The sequence below is a fragment of the Pungitius pungitius genome, chromosome 7 (assembly GCF_949316345.1).
Source record: "Pungitius pungitius chromosome 7, fPunPun2.1, whole genome shotgun sequence".
Taxonomy (NCBI): Eukaryota; Metazoa; Chordata; class Actinopteri; order Perciformes; family Gasterosteidae; genus Pungitius; species Pungitius pungitius.
The window spans coordinates 16,319,551-16,337,034 of record NC_084906.1 but is presented as its reverse complement, the minus strand read 5'-3'; the positions used below and the strand labels follow the sequence as shown (position 1 = coordinate 16,337,034).

The following is a 17,484-nucleotide window of genomic DNA, read 5'->3' as shown; positions in this document are numbered from 1 at the left end:
GCCCTGTTTTCAACGTACCCGTTGATAGTCATTGAAAGCGAAGCGTGCGGCTTATCAGGGCGAATCGCCCCCCCCCCTCCCCTCTCCCCCCACCCCCTGCTGCCGCCCCCCCCCCTCCCCACCGAACACATTGAGCAGACAGCAGACCCGGCGCGGTGACCGCGGAGGAGAAAAGAAAAGGAGACGAACAAGCGACGGCGGCCTCTCTCACGGGACGAGGTCTGTGTGACGCATCTCGCGAGCCCACTCGCTGGAATCACTCGGCCCCGCGCGCGGCGGCTTCTTGCGAGGCGTCCGCCCGTTTTTTGCGACTCACGACGCGGGCCACAGAGACGTCACATAAAGGCGAGTAACGGGACAGCGATGAGACGTTACGGCGTAGCGGCGCTCTAATCGCATGTGCTGGCTCGGGGCCCGGCGCTGGAGAGAGCGACACGAACCGCAGACCGCGCGAGTCCGTCCATCACATTTGAGGGGTGTCTTTTTTTTTTTCTTTTTTTTTTTTCAACTGGCTAGCTTAGCGCGGAAGCCGCATCCGATGCTGGCGCTTTCGCTCTCGTGCGCTTTTGATTTAGGGTTAGCTAGGCGGCTAACCGGGGCGCGCTGATGAGCCGCTGTGCGTGTGTGCGTAGCGGAATGATGATGATTAGAGGAAACCACCACCAGAGAGGGTCTAATGGCTCACATTAATTATCGAAAGAATATTTGATTATTGCTTTTTTTTTGGTGGTAATTATCAAATACAGCCTCGTCGCTGGTAATACGCGGCGGGCCCTTCTATTAATTATAAAAACTGCCCTGCACGCGAAGAATGGGGGAATTAAGCTACTGAAGAGCGTAAGCTGGTTAGATAAGCTCGTTTTAGGTGTTTTTTATGCGAGCTAGCAAGCTGGTTTGAAGATTAGTTGCAGTGACTGGACCGTACTGCTCCCCGCACCTCCCTCTGCCCCTCAATTGGAGTATTTTCTATTTTTTTTCCGTCTCTATTTTCGGGTTGCGCGTTGTCTGCGCGCTCTTCTCTCTCTAAAGAGCGCTCTCTGTTAGCCTCCCTCTTTCTCTCTCTCTCTCTCTCTCTCTCTCTCTCTGCGCCGCGACACAATGAGCGGCCAAAGCATGGACGCCGCGCCGGCCGCCGAAGTGGAGCCCATGCCGGGATACTTGGACCTGATGAGCAGAGCCTCCACCGTGATGCTGGGCGCATGGAGAGACTGTAGTTCCTGCGGCCTGGAGCTCTCCAAACGGACTCTCCTGGATAACGCGTACATCACCTGGACCGAAATCGCCCTGTTCCTCTTTAGCGCCTTTTTGTGGACGCAGGTCAGACGGGGACTGACAGAAAGTCTGTTTCAGGTGGGTGACACGCAATCACAACACGTACCAATCTCCACCGCCCCCCTCCCCCATCCAGCTCCCTAAGGTTAACTTCCCGACACCCTTAATGAATGAGTTTAGCAGCTAATTTCTCTAATTAGAGCCTCAGAGCGGCAGAAGTATGGCCCCTCTGCGCCCCCCCCCCCCCCTTATCTCAGGGGGGACTTGAGGCTGACTGAATGTGAGGTAGCAGGGGGGGGTAACAAATATTCGATCTAGTGGTAGGGTTAAGATAAAGGAGCTAATGACGAGTAACAGAATGTGAGTTTGTTAGACAGCAAGCACTCGCTACTCTTTTTTGGGGGTAAATATGTGCAAAGTCGTCATATACCTGCTGATATCAATTAGTCCCTTTGGAATCTGGCAGCAAGGTTATTAACTGCAATTATATCAAATTGCAACTGATGCTGAAACACAGACAATCCAGAAATGATTGGTGGGGATGATTTTCAGTTATAGCCATTATATATGCAAGATATACAGCGTTAATGGTACATTTTACGGAAATGATAATAAACAGTTTTAAGTACAGTACAATATGAAGATAGGAATGCCTGTTTTAAATTACATCAATGGAAAAATCCTATTAGAATTAAATTCCATCAGTCGTGGTGCTCATTGATTTGCAACGTGGTTGGCCAAAACACCTAGAGATGTTCAGTAACAGATGGCTAGTCCCGGCTTTAAATGATACAACAACCGTTGCATATAAATCATATGCAGACATCATAAACATCAGTCTCTTATAGCAGCATTACAATTATCTCTAACCACAATATATTGATAATCCGAGTTCCTCCACACGGTCGTTGCTGCCTGAGAGAAGCCTTCTCCACATCCAGTTAGGATGTGGGTCGTCATTTGGCCATGATAGTGGGGGAGCTGGAGAGTCTGCACGTGGTAGATGCTGCAGCAACGATGGAGTATCCTGTAGCTCAGAGCCTCGTGTGTGTGTGTGTGTGTGTGTAGCCAGATGTGACCTAAGAATGAGGCCTGTTTTCCACTTTATGTGTGTCTCGCTGTGTCTGCATGTGACTTAATGACACCTATAGAACAATGTGGAATGCGGGATGGCTACTATCAGGGCTGTGAAAGATGAGGTGAGATTTTTCAGGGAAATGAAGCATCAGTCAGAGTTCCCTTTGGTTGTTTAGTACATTTGTACCACCTCCTTTACAGGGCATGCATTAGGGATGAAGAGGATGGGTTCGGTGTTAGGTCAGTGGTGCCTCACAAAAATGTGGGGTTGTCTGAGAGTACAACTACATTTAATGTATCACAGCACAGCTGATTCCACCAACTACAACAATACAGGATGCTGCTGTCCCACTTGTTTAGTCTTGTTAAGACACATAATGCATTTAATACAGGACCGGTCAGTAATGACTGAGTAGTATGGTATCATAGTGTTGAAGTACACAGTATTCATGGGCTCTAATGTGTATGCAACGTGAGCACAATGAATGACCTGAGTACACACCCTTTATTAGAATCAAAAGTTCAGAGCTAATGAAAGCTTACACACATCGATTGTGGACAAAGCGCTATGTAACCTCACGCTGTTGACATGTGGAGGCTGTGATGCGATTTGACAGACTTGAGAGGCACGTTTGCTGGCTCCTTTTGCAAATACATCAAATATAGAATAATTGTCACTAAGAAGGACATTTATTTGTCAAGTGATGGTACATGTTGGTTGAATGTTTTTGTGTTCTTTAGTATTAATGAAAATCAATTGAACAGGAATGGTCATCCTTGACAGAAATGCCAAATATTTACTGTTTTTCTGATATTCCATTAACCAAACAATGAATCAAATGTATTACTAGCAAATGAAGTGAAAATAGTTTCTTGAATGAATTGAAACCGTGGGTGTAGAAGTTGCTGTTTCCTGTTTTGTGACCTGCAGCACTCGCTGTCTTCTTTGAAGAATGCCGCTTGGTTTTGTATGCTGCGCTCAGTCAGTTTTACCGTATGGGCCACAGCCAAACCTTGTTACACACAAGTGTGAGACTCTGACCTTCCGGTTGAACCCAATCACCTTCGAAAGCTAAAGAAAAGGATCAAGAGATATTTAATCCTCAGTGTCCTCGAGCACACCACTAGACGTAAGACTGCGGACACATGCTCATTGGGTCCACTGAACTTAGGCTCTCATAAGCTAGGAAATTAGGTTAAATGGAAAAACTCCTCTCCCGAATGACAGACCTTTCTGTGTGTTGGATGCAAAGATGGTGCCCGTGCACAAGTACTGCGTGGTGGCGGGCGTGGTTTTCATTAGGTTTTGGTTTGACTCTGGAGTGTACACGGCACCTACTGAGGTTTAATTTAGCACAGCTCGTTGATAAGCCACTTGAGCTCCACAGTTTTACATAAACATTGTGTTCCATCATAGTCCCCTCACTCTGCTATTGGACCTGGTGACACTGGCCTCAGAATGTCTCCTTGCCTCCGTGAAACAACAAAATTCTTCAGTCTGCTCTTGTGAGCTGTCCCCCAAAGAAAACGTCCCCCGTAGTCTTCTAAATGTCATGTGATAGTGTGATAGCAGCTGTGCTCCTTCCTCTTTGTCTTTTGCACTTCACTCGGCACACACCATGTTAGTCTCTCTTTGCTTGTGTGTGTGTGTGTGTGGTGGGGGGGTGAAACAAAAATCCTTTTACATTTTTTAAATGACTTGGGGGGGGGGTTGGGGAAATTAGCACTGATGTAGGAGACAGCGAGAGGGAAAGAGGCAATGGAGAGGAGGTTTGCATTGCAGCTGAGGACGAGCTCGCTGACTCACCAGGCAGCAACCAATCCGTGACAGAATATTTCTCACAACCGCGCATATCTCGGAGAAAAATAAATAAGGATAAATATGCTGTCTCACGCGTGCACATGCGACTTCCTCCCAACTTTTATATCCGGCAGCAAGAGAGGCGCAGGAGGTGTTTTGACAGAGGCAACGCACTCGCTGCTCAGTGCCGACAATTAGCCAGGCCCTGGTCGAACCCTAGCTGCAGCAGATTATAACCACTCACATAAATGCCTCCTATCACAAACACACACACACAGGGGAGCAGTCACTCATAGAGTAGAGCAACAGTATGCCCGCCGTGTTGCACATCCCGTTTTCTTCACACTGAGCAAAGTAGCACCTCATTCCACATAGTCCCCCAAACCACAGATCTCAGATCACTTTACACAAGGCCCATACTCTCTGTTGTGCATTAGGGACGCGTAGAGAAACTTGATACGGGATTTGTGGTGAAAGGGAAGTGCTTCCCATTTAGCCAAAAGTGCCCACTCAGGTGAAACTTGCTCGTAGTTTTCACACTGATTGCCAACAGTTGTTCGAAAGTTGTAGTTATTAGTCCTATTAGTTACATCCTCCCCCCTCCTCTCCTCTCGTGACTCAGCTATTTACTATTTAGGAATTTATCAATATAGTGTTTTACACGAGCAGCACTTTCGCTATCACCTGACTTGGGATCTATTGCTCTGTGCACTTTAGTCATGAGCACTTATGGCTTCACAAAACTGTCAGCGCCGGGGTTTCCACACTCGGAGGTTGTTTTTCAATGAATCAATATGTGTCGCCGTGATGGAGGCGCTTACATGAGTACAATTACATCTATCATATTTCTGTTTCATGTGTCTTATGGCTTTTGTGGCCGTGTAGGGTGGCCTCAGGAAATTTTATTTAATGATATTTTAAATGATATTTTACAATATTTTAAATGATATTTGCCATTTTAACGAATATTATTGTTTTTTAAGATAGATAAAAACATTGTTTAACAATCTTTAAGTTTGTTGAATGACACCCAACTCTTAACACTGTTCCCACACACATCCTATCTGCCAGTGGACAGTGGTTTAGCATTTCAAGATATTTGAAGATGCCATCTTGGCCACTGTGAGGAAGCAGCACGGTTTTTACTCAGCTGTATGACATACAGACTCATTAATAGATGGAGTTGTTTGATGGTCCTCCCTCAGGGAAGGAGAAAAAGTGGCAGCCTTCCTGTGTGTCCACAACTCCTCCATATTTGATGCGTTCCATATTTAATGAAACCGCTTGGAGCCGTCTCTTTCCCGCGCCACAATTTATTACGAGCCCTGCATTGGTTAGACAGCAGGTCCGTCCGTGATTCCACTGAAGGTAGGAAGCAGCAGGAGTCTCAGAATACCCTCTTGCATGGTGACTCACAGTCCTATCAGCCATATGTTCCACCAGCAACAAAGTAGGATCATGAATCAGCTCTGTTTGCTGACTGTTGACAGTCTGACCGTCCTCTGGTCGACTGGAATGTGTTGTGAGGCCTTGGCCGCCACAGAGCTGCTGTGTCCAGCCTCTGAATCCTTTTCCTCTTCCCCCTTCGCCTCCAGACGGGTCCGCACAGTGCCCCTCAAAGCTGCCCTTAGACAAGAACACGTTGTCACTCAAAGGCCGTGGCAGATGTCTCTCCTCGAACAAGGCCGCTCTATAACAGTGTGATGGAGCGCGGCGGTTTGGAGGAGAGTTCATTTTGTCATCATCTCCATGCAATTTTGGGTCGTGCGTGTGTGCGTATGTATGTATGTATTTATGTGTGTGTGCGGTTCATAAAATTGGATGTTTTTCTTTTAATGGTAATGGTTAGGATCCCTGAAGCACTCATGGGACACAATGAGTTTTTCAGTCACTGTCTCTCTGTCTCTGTCCTACATCCACAGAAACTCACAATCAGATACGTTTGCTAAAAGTGATCAGTGAACAGTTTCCTGAACAGTTTTCTTCTTTGTTCGTCGTTAATTCAGTGTTTCATTTTTACTTCTGATCTAGCTTTCATCTGTTGTATTCAGCTCCACCCACTTTGTCTGCATAACCACATTGCTAATAAGCCCGGACTCGAGGGTTGAGAGAATGACTTTAAGGGGAACTTGCTCACTTATGGCAGCGAATACAGTAGCAATGACTGAGGCCGAGGTGTGACTCAGAGATCCCACACAGACCTTAGTGTCACACCCTGAAATACCCTTACAGAAATTACATTTAGTCAAAGAGTGATAAACATCTTTAAGTGTGTTTATGTGTGTGTGTTTGAGAGAGAGACACACACACACCTCAGTGGCAGGTTTCCAGACTCAGCCAGCCAGATTCATATTTTTTAATCCGCTCCATATGGTGTCAAGGAAGATAAGTCTTTCTGTTGGACACATTATGGAAATCTGTGACTTTACCAATCAACTGTCTGTCTGAGTGTTTTAAGATAGCGTCTGTGGGTGAATGTTCGCCTCATGAATCACGAATCTCTTGAATCATACGTTGCTCGGCCTCGATACATGCATTTAACCCCCCCCCCCCCCCCCCACACACACACACCATCTCTGTGGTTTGCTTACAGTTCGGTTAGTGCATTATAAATGTCAGCCATATGTCCTCTAGCTGTCAGTTTGGACAGGAAGCAGCTTGAGTGAATATTTTAACACTTCTCTGAGACTCTCTGTCTGTAGCTTCAACTCATCCAGAAATATAACTGGGGTTAAATTGTACACAATCATGTTTTTCAGCAACTTTATAAAACGTTGTTAAAAAAGTTTGGAAGACACAAATAAAAACCATATGACCAAATATCACTAGCGTCATGAGCACAGGAAAATGAAAGGAAGTGAACGTGCAATTGCATCTAATAAAAAGCTCACTGTGTGCTACGTAAGTGCCCCAGTGATTCTGTTGATTTACGTGTTTGTTACGTAAATGGGAATGCAAATGTGCTGTCTTCAGCCAAAACGTAATGGCAGGTTTGGTGAATGAATGTCAAAAGAGCTGCTCCCTATCATGTGTGCAAAATGATTAGGAACTTCCATTTTCACTTTTGTTCAGTGTGAATGAAGTGGATTCAATCTGGCTAGCTAGCGTTCCTTGTTGTCCTCCTGCTCTAATGCATCTAATGTAGCTTTCTGGTCACTGCTGTAACCCCACTAAATAATGTATACCCCTTTTACTGACTGCTGTATAACGCAATAATACAATGTAGAATAAATAGAAAACGGGAAAGGGGTTGGCATTAAGACTCAGCAGTGTTCACTGAAGTATGTGAGGAAAGATTCATGAGCAGCTGCTGAATGAAGAAATAAAACAGGCTATATATCTTCTAAGCAATATGTGTCATTCTTAAGGCTCACAGCACGATTAGTTGATGACTTCATTTACAATGCAAAAGATCATAAAAACATTAGATAAAGACGGTACGCTTCATAATATTAGTTCTGTAGGAAAGTAAAACAACAGGTCAAATATAAATGGATGTGCAAATTAATTCCACAAAAAACACACCTGGATTACTGGGTTATAAAGGCTATGGGGAAAACATGGTGCTGTTCATCTAAAATAATGTAAAGAATATGTAATAGTAGTTTACAATGTATGGGGAAATATGTTTAACCTTAATTTCTTATTTTACCTCGATGCTTCAGAGGTTACAGTAGTTAAAGAACCAATTAAGGCGCTAATACCTCTGCTATCCACTGGGAACAACTAATAGGTGATACCTCCTTCGTACAGGTACTCCTGTTCTCTCTCTCTCTCTCTCTCTCTCTCTCTCTCTCTCTCTCTCTCTCTCTCTCTGTCTCTCTCCACACACTCAATTACATTGGGACACATGTAGAGGGAAATCCTATGCAGGCTCTCACACACAAGACAAAAAGACCATTTATCATTTGAATGCATCTATATCTCCTGATACAAGAACTGAAACCACTGCGGCTTTAATTTAGACTAAAATAGCAATGAGTTTCAGATAAGTTACTGTAAGTGTAAATAGAAGTTGCCATAGCGATAAATTTAGTGCAGATTCTACAGCTTAAATGTGTTTTTTTTTTTATAGGATTGAAGATGTTTTGCAATCAAGCAAAAATCCGGCTTTGCCCTTGTACCTCGTATTTGCATCATATCATTTTGCATCACGGTGCTTAGCTTGTCATGACATTCAAAGCTTTTTTCCAGCTGAACTATGTAGATAACTATAACTTACTCGCAGACACACACACATACACATATACAGGTAAACGCGGACATACTGTCACTACAATATTTTAGGTTTTTGCTATATTTATGTTGCTTACTTCATGTTTGCCTTTTGATCCCATGTTTTCTATCTGCTTATAATGCTTACTGTTGTGAGATTCTTTCTATAAACCTTTTTAAATAGGAGGTTTAATAGTGTTTCTGCTGCTTTGTTCTATTGAGTAAATAAAAATAATCCTAAATAAAAATCCGTAGCCAAAGACATAAACGCCACTCATGTCATAAATTGAGGTAATTTACTCACTGGTGGACGCTATCTCCTACGTCCAGTCACGTTTGTGCAAATGAGTTTGCTCAGTAGCTAATCATGTGTTTTTATTCAAATGCGGTGCAGCCAGTTGAGCCGCGCTCTTGGTTGAACACCAGTATTCCAGCATAGCGGGGGGCCATCTGCAGCTGTGAGTCAATCGTTGTCAATCATTAAAACCATCTGGTACCTGCACCTGAAGGGGGAGGTACATTGTGGATGATTTCTGTGAGCACGTATATGTTCTCATATGTGTACGTGTGTCTGTTCCTTCTTGATGTGATTAGATCAACGAGTGTCTCCAAGTCACTCTTATGCCACATAGAATGTCTCTTGTCCTCAGTCAATTTCTTTTATTGCATCACATACACATTAGTCACCTGGACAGGCTAGACCCGACTGTCGAATCAGTGGCGTTGGAGCAATGTGTTATGCGCCTTAACCGTGCCCACACCATTATGTAACTTAACCCCCACATTGTTCCAGCCTCACTATGATGAGGTTTGTTGCTGTGTCAAGACGGCGATAATGCAAAGACTTCCATGTCACTGCTTCTCATTGAAAGCTCTCCCCTAGTGAACTAACTGCTTGAAGGCCTCTGACTGATGGTAATAAAACCAAGTTCTAGACCTCTCTTCGATACACTAGATGTGTAATGAAGGAGATAAAATGTCAGAAAGACACCACTGATGGCTTTGGGTAAATCATTCACCACAAATAAATATAGTCTAAAACTCTGCCCGTCAATTGTATTAGTCTTTGTTAATCCCATTGGTCCTAAGTGTGGTCAAAGATGTAAAAAGAACAGGGGGACTCAGGGACAGAGATGGCACACGGAGACGGACACACTGGCGTCGGATTAACCAAAGATATCAGAAGGTCTGAAAGAGGGGCAACGAGAGTGGAAGTGTGGACCTTATAGAAGAGACCCTCACACAAACCAGCATCCTCACTCACAGGCCCTGTTTATCTCGTTACGCAACAGGCCAGTAGAGTCCATTCGCCCCGTCTCCTCTCTCATCACTTGCTTTGGGGAAGGGCAGAGGGGGGGGGGGGGTGGAGGGGGAAATGGAGGGCGATAGGGTGCAGCTGCAGTTAGGCAGGGAAAAGGGTGGATGAGGGAGGGCTGTAGTGGAGGAGAGATGGATGCCACACTGGAGGCCTTTGCCAGCATCCCTGCATGGTTGCTATGGAAACCACTTATTTGTCGTCGTCTCTTTCATGCCGACTCTTTTCCTTTCATACACGCTCTCTGTTTTTCTTCCGTTTCCTTTCTCTCTTCTGTTTTAAAAATACTTCTTCTGTAGCAATATAACAGGTTCAGTATTTCTGAGAAAGAGAGAGATGGGGAAGCTGTTGAATGGTCGCCGGTCCCAGCTGAGTGTAACTCAGGCCCTGTCATTTATGCGTCAGAGGACGAGTGGATTATCTCATTGTCCTTGCTCCACTATCGTCCCACTTTGTAGGCTGGCACAGAAAACTAAAGGGTATATCATGGAGTGGGTGGACAGAACCTTGTGTGTTGGTGGGCTGGTTGGTACGGATCAACTATGATGGAGCCACGGGCAGTCTGTTGTATAATCACTCAAAATCTGCTTTTGAAACAAAAAGAATTGTCACTGATGTGTGGTTTTGGTTGTTTAAAGGCCGTGGCCAGAGAGACCAGTCAGAAAAAATCAGTCAGTAAATAAAAACAATTGAGTGACCTCAAAGACCGCTAACACATATTGTTGGGTCACTGCAGGCAAAGGCTTTGTACATGTTTGTGGAGTATTAACTGTTCTAGACAAGTTTTAAACAGTACAATTTGATGTAATCTGGAACGTTTTAGCTCTGTAGCGTATGCTGGGTGATAACCCAGGACCAGCACCATTAAAAAATGCATGTGGCTACAGATTCGAAGAGGAAATGTGATCCTGGGACTGCAGTTTGAGTAACGGATCCATGAGTTTGAAAGCTCATCAGACACCAAAAGAGCGGTGTGTGTTACTGCGAGGAAGGACCCGACAACCCCACAGAGTTATCGGGACCCTTATCCTTGTATTATTGCCACATACAGTGATATGCAATTATTCTGTTCTACATCACAATGACACAGTGGTACAAGCAGGAGTGAAAGAATAGAGGAATATAGAGGTGGATAGAATACATATGGCTATGGGGTCATTAGTAAGGGATTAACTGAGCAGTAATACTGATTTACGAGCAACGTATGAGCTGCAGAGTCGAGGCTGGTGTTACTGCAGTAACCTTTATGCGCCACTAGTGTGACTCGGCCTGCATGAGTGTGCGTAGGTACTTTGTTGTCTTTTGGAGGGGGTGATTTGGTGGAAGATGGTGGGGGGGGGGGGCTGTGTGCTGACAGCTGGCCTCTACAAATAAATGTTGCAGGCAGGGGGGAGACACAAGAGTAGGGAAAGAAAGAGCGAGTGAGCTGGGAATAGCAAGAAATAAAGTGGAGGGAGGGGGGGGGGGGATGGGAGACAGAGGGAGGGAGGGCTGATAGAGATGTACTGAGTGTTCTGAGACCCGGTCGTGAATTTTCCAGGCACGTACCACATGTGCCTCCGGCTCCCGGCCAATCAGCAGCCGCGTCAGCGATCACGTGCCCCCGCGGCGGCCTATCCCGTCGCCCATGTGTCGCGACATGAGGAGTTTTTTGCCGCTGCGTTTTTATCTCACATCAGTGTTGCCCCATCAGCTTCCTTCCCTGTCTTGTTTTAACTCTGCAGTGTGCGACGCAGTGACTAATACGCAGGAAACGACAGAGGACGGCACGGGACCAGTAGAGTGAGGCAGAGAGAAAGAGAAGACTGTGAGAAAAGGAAGCAAAGGAAGATTAGCAATTTTATCTTATAATGAAAGTGTGTCACAGGTGTTCCTTTTTCTGTCACACAGAGAGTTGACTTTTTGAGAAGGCACGGCTTACACACAGCTATCTCTATTAGTCTGTGATGCAGTTGGTCACTAAACCCTGTCGTATCACATGCTGGAGGCTGGCTGCTTAGTAACAACGGACTGACACGTACTGTATCACTGACCCCGGCAACTTTCACTTTCCTGCCTCCTGTTACACCATTTCATTGCCTTCCACAGTTGTGTGTGTGTGTGTGTGTGTGTGTGTGTGCGTGGGGCATGGCATGCTGCAAATGAGGCGTTTGGTTTCCTGTCTTGGCAGAGCAAAGACACCGTGAAACACCTGTCTGTCTCACTACTTAGCTGATGCACCTGTCTCACCTATGGCGGCGTTTCTGCCGCCACAGGACACATGAAGGGCTGAAGAAAGGGAGGCAGAAGGTGGGGAGTGAGGCAGCAGCGAGATAAGGGAGGTGACAGGGGTGGGGGTGGTAGATGACATGTGTGAGTAGGTGGAGTTTTCATGTTATCAGGCAGCATCAGCATGTCGGGGGCCTCCTTTTTTCACTTCCTCTATTTGTGCTTGCGTACCGAACCAAAAGCAGACGTGTGGCTGGGGTAGACGGCCACATGGCTGACATGTGCTATAGTTTGCTGGTGATGCTGTAGGCGTGTGTATCATGAGAGCGACCCAAAGAGAGGAAGAGAGCGTATGTGTACGTGTTGGCTCAGTAATGTAAAAAACCTCACATGATATATTTGTAATCTAACATCCAAGCAGGCCAATGTTCATCTTACACATACATACCACTAAATAAACGAGCTTCTAAGAATCATGTTATTCATCTTCTAACACAGATCTTATCAGCCTGACACAAATTGGTTTAAACTGTGTCCACAGCGATAGAAGCGTATTTGAAGTGATGCATCCATTTGTTTCCTGCAGTCAGTGTTTATTAGTTTAGAAAAATGTGCTTAAAATTGTTGCATCAATTACAATCCCTCAAAAACATCTGTGGTCCGGGCAAGTATTTCAGCCTTTGCTTCGAACAGAATCCGGTGCGGTGAATTCTGCGCCGCGCGTCTATTGAATTAAGAGCTGTGTATTGGCTTTCACAATTCCGTAAAAGGACACCACCTAAATGAACCAGTAATGGTGCACAAAGGGCCTCGCGGCAGCTCACCCCCGCTGCATGTGCAGATAGGCGGCTGAATTAATCTGGTCTGGTTTCCTCTGCTCTGCCCCTGCAGCCTCTAGCACAGTGGTGCAGGCTGCTGCCCAAAGATGCTGCCAAGATGCCGGAGAGTGCGTGGAAGCTGGTCTTCTACACCATGTCGTGGTCATACAGCACCTACCTGCTCTTCTTCACCTCCTACTCCTTTTTCCATGACCCGCCGTCTGTCTTCTACAGTAAGATGCGCAGCAGCTAGAACAGATTCCAATGTTTTTTGAATGTCTTTGGGATTCACTGAATGACTGCTTCTAATATTCCATATTAAATGTGAACCTCAAAAAAGTATTTCCTGCAAAGGAGCTAAACATTCAATTGAGAAATGACACAGCAAAAAACCCAAAAGAAATTAAATAATAATAATTTAATGGAAAATAGAGCAAAGCTTTAAGATAAAACACAGTAGGTGTCGCCCAACACTTGTTGTCAGTATAATTGTACTTAAGGAGGACTATCACTGCGTTGCTAATGGTCATTTATGGTCTCTGTGCGTACTCCATCAGACGTGGAGGTGTCCGGGTCGAACTCCATCCCACTGAGTGGAGACAGCTAAGGCTGGCAGACAGTGCCAGGTTCATCACCTCCAATAGCCGTCAGCCTGAGATGTGCATTAAAGCACTGTGCTGTCATGTGACTGCCAGAGACAGAGAGCGAGAGATATGTGAAAGCTAAAAAGAGAAGAATTGTATTTGTAGAATGAGGGTGAAATAACACAGGGGCAGAAGCGAGGAGGGGTCGGAATTCAAAAGGGGGGGGGGTGGGCTTTTCAGTTCCCATGCCTCCCTCTGGCAGCTCTTCCTATGTGATCCATCTAACAGCCTTCTCCTCAATGTTTAATGACAGAAGGTCCGATCAATAAACATTACGGCCCAAATGTAACCCCATCCCACCGGAGACAAGCCTTACTCAAACGTTAGAGGAGAAAGTTTCCGTCCAACATCTGATGTTTTGCCTGCGGTACTTTAGAAACCCTCTCTTATTCCCCCGAGTTTGAACCTGATCCCTGCGGCCTGCTTCACATGCTAACTAACCCAGCTGACCCTTCACGTCTGGTAACCGGAAGTATTCATCATCTACACGACGGGAATCCTCTGGACGCCTTCACATTCAAACTTGCACATTCGTTCGATTAAAGTTTTCACAGACCTAATAGTTAAATGGAGAAATTAATTAAATAGTGAATTTTTTTTTAAAGTGTATTCAACAAGATTGATTCATCATTGAGTCACAAAATCATGATATGGACTAATGTGGACAAGTAACCTCCCTTAAAACTATTTTTATCTCACTGTCATCTGTGGCGTGACCTGTTTGCAGCAGCGACAGCTGTGAAACCTCCAGGAATAAAGGCCTTCAACATCCAAAATGTTTCTTTTCGCAGCGTTTCTTTTAATGAAACACATCTTTTGGTAATCAAACATAAAGTAAAGCATAAAGTATCCCCTTCATTCGTCATTTTGACTTCAGTTATGACTAATGTTCATTTTAATGAAATAGCAGAGATCCGTAATCTGCCTGTAACCTCTTGTCTCTCCTTCCCGCCTGCTACCTCCAGACTGGCAGAGCGGCATGTCAGTGCCTGCGGACATCGCCATAGCCTACCTGATCCAGGGCAGCTTCTACGGTCACTCCATCTACGCGACACTCTACATGGACGCGTGGAGGAAGGACTCCGCCGTGATGGTGGTGCACCACATCATCACCCTAGCACTCATCAGCTTCTCCTACGCCTTCAGGTACTCGGCAAATCTTCTGAATCTTCCAATAGCGTCCTAGCGATCACTTTGTTGTTCGATCATCAAGCCATTATGACGGATGGCTGATGCAATGAGTATTTCCTGAGCTGGATTAAACGGCGCTCACTGTAGGCCATCAACATAAATTGACAATAATGTAGCTATTTTTAGACATGGATTTGCTTTTGTACTCAAATGAAATCAAATAAGTGCACATCAACTGAAAGTAAACAGCAAAGGAGACTGTATCACATTCCTTTATACTTTGGCAGACTGACAGTTGCAGCTTTACACGACACGTTTTAGACCGGTTGCTGATTTGACTCTTGTGTAGGTCTTAAGCTAAAATGTGCACCCACTGTGACCCCCCCTGCCCCCGCAGATACCACAACGTGGGCATTCTGGTGTTGTTCCTCCACGACATCAACGACATCCAGCTGGAGTTCACCAAGCTCAACATCTACATGAAGTCCAGAGAGGGAGGCTATCACCTGCTCAACGACGTGCTGTCCAACATGGGCTCCGTCAGCTTCAGCATCACCTGGTGAGGCGCAACAAACACACCAACAGTCCCCCCCTCTGTTGGTCTATTATTATTTGCCTGTCTTTTTCTCATTCGCTCATGAAGGTACATGAAGATGGCTTGACCTGCATTTCTATCTCCGGTTTCTATCGTGTTCTCTCAGGTTCTGGTTCCGTCTGTACTGGTTCCCTCTTAAAGTGCTGTACGCCACATGTGTGTCCAGCCTTCAGTCTGTCCCCAACATCCCCTTCTACTTCTTCTTCAACACGCTTCTCCTGGCTCTGCTGCTCATGAACATCTACTGGTTCTTGGTAGGGACACACAGGTTTATCAATTCAAACCCAGAAATAATTGATTGTAAAGTGATTACTGCAATGGCATATTCTGATGTCTGTGTGTTTCTTGTTCCTCCTCCCCTGCCTTGTGTAGTTCATCGTGGTTTTTGTAGTGAAAGTGCTAAAGGTGAAAGAGGTGAACGACGTCAGGGAGTACGAGGACGAGGACGGCAGCAAGGCGGCATCCGGGCTGCACAGAGAACCTCAGGCAGAAAACAACGATGGAGATGCTGGACATCACATCTCTGCCCGGGGGTGAGCTAACTGCATTACGCCTTGTCTTTTAATCTGACAGAGGCCGAGGCTCTGAGTGGATTTATAACAATGGATGGCAGGTTTTTTTTTACTGTAAAGGTTGAGTTTGACACCAAACCTCTGGTTTACGGTTGTATTTGTGGGCCTTCCACATCAATGAATCTTTACTTGAAAGACTTGAGCTACTGTAAAGCGAAGGCCTCATACAGTGTAGACTTTTACATCAGTGTTGCCTGTAATGCTACCCGACGGAGAACTGGGATATTGAACATTTCTGTATACACTTGTAGCCGGGTGTATTCTGCTAACAGCTGTGAATGTTGCTTTTGCTTAATGCTAACATCAGCAAAGCTCAAAATGACAATGCTAACATGCTAATGTTTAGAAGGAATAATTTTTACCTCCTTAAAGGGATGATCAGGGACATCTTAGTATTTCAGCAAGCTAATATTTGCTCTTTCTTAAGGACTTATCAGCTCTATATATTATATTCTGTAATATATAAAAGCCATAACACCCCATAGGTGCAGCTTTTTCGAGGGGTTATAGCATTCATTTAGGAATACCCCTTTATTACCACTTATTACAACTTATACACTCATTTAGGTTTTGGATCAATTTTGTAGTCAGTGGAAAAATAACTGTTAGCGTCCTTTTTGAAACCATCACAATCTCTTCTGATGTAAGAATACAGACTCAACACCTGGAGCGATGGTGAGTTACAAGAATTTGTCAACTTGACTAAAGTATATCTGTTTGTGCCTTCATCTGAACTTCCTGGTTGATCCGTCTTTATCTGGCAACCCCCCCTTTACCCTCCTGATCGTCATTTGTACTTTTATTATCTGATGCTGATTATTGTGGCAACCTTTGACCACTGACGCTCTGAAGACGTCGATTAAATCCACTCATGTGTTCTGTGGAAAGAGAACCACGGTCTGTTAGCTGTCGTGTCGCGGAGCAATCCCAGCGAACCCATGACCCCACCCGGACACTTTTCCTCTGCTGAAGCTCAGTTGTGGAGGCGGAAAGAGCAGATCTCCCCCCTGAGCTGGTTGAACTAGCGGCCCTCCCTGGTAGATAGGATCAAAGAGCCGGAGGGCCATATGGAGATGTGATTATGTGGTACTCCTTATCTGCCCGGGCCTTGACTACCGCCGATATCCTCTCTGCGTGCTAATGCCTCCCAACCCGATCACCTTACCTGACAAGCTTATTCTCTTGTCCTGTCCTTCGCCCTCTCAGCTCGTTGACTCCCCCTCGTGTGTCTCTCTCTCCCTCCTCCCAGGAAGCCGGTGCAGAACGGGGTCACCAAAGAGAAGCACCTATAACAGGCTCTCCGCTGCCACCACCTGGCACTGGGCTACAAGTGCAAGCAAGACCAGGCGCCCTCGTTAAAAAAAAAAACCGTGGCTGAAGGCGAGAGCGTCATGGAAAGAAAAAAGGGAGGAAGATTGCAAGTTGCGTTGCAATTGGTTTTTACGCATTTTGTTTTTAGAACATTTCATTTCATCGCTGTCACTTTGTTTTGTTTTTATTAGAGCGCTGTGAATGTTATTTCAGGTTTGTGTTATTGTTGCAAACTTTACTTTTGATAGGAACGGAAACCAGTTTGGGTGACTGTGATTGTCCCAGAGCAACCTTTAGCGACCTGGTGAACAAGCAACGTGCTAGTTCTATAAGAGGGAGCTGTGTGTTTGACTCCTCGTCTCCTTTAAACCACCACAAGAAACACAATCATGATTCCAAAGGGACACATCGCGCTGTCAGCTTTCTCAGTATCCTTTCCCACGGCTGCAGAGAGGCATAAGAGCCTCTCTGGCACTACAAGCTGCCGTTTGACCACACGTATTGATTTTCATATCATTGCACAAA

At 45.4% G+C, this 17,484-nt stretch overlaps 1 protein-coding gene across 1 annotated transcript; it reads left to right on the top strand.

The window, feature by feature from the left end:
* Window positions 1-145: 145 nt before the first annotated feature.
* On the top strand, window positions 146-17,374 carry cers1 (ceramide synthase 1). Its single transcript, XM_037468789.2, has 7 exons — window positions 146-1,350; window positions 12,780-12,939; window positions 14,316-14,496; window positions 14,879-15,040; window positions 15,183-15,330; window positions 15,449-15,609; window positions 16,898-17,374. The coding sequence occupies exons 1-7, from the start codon at window positions 1,099-1,101 to the stop codon at window positions 16,938-16,940; spliced, it is 1,107 nt and encodes a 368-aa protein (XP_037324686.1). The 5' UTR covers window positions 146-1,098; the 3' UTR covers window positions 16,941-17,374.
* Window positions 17,375-17,484: the final 110 nt, after the last annotated feature.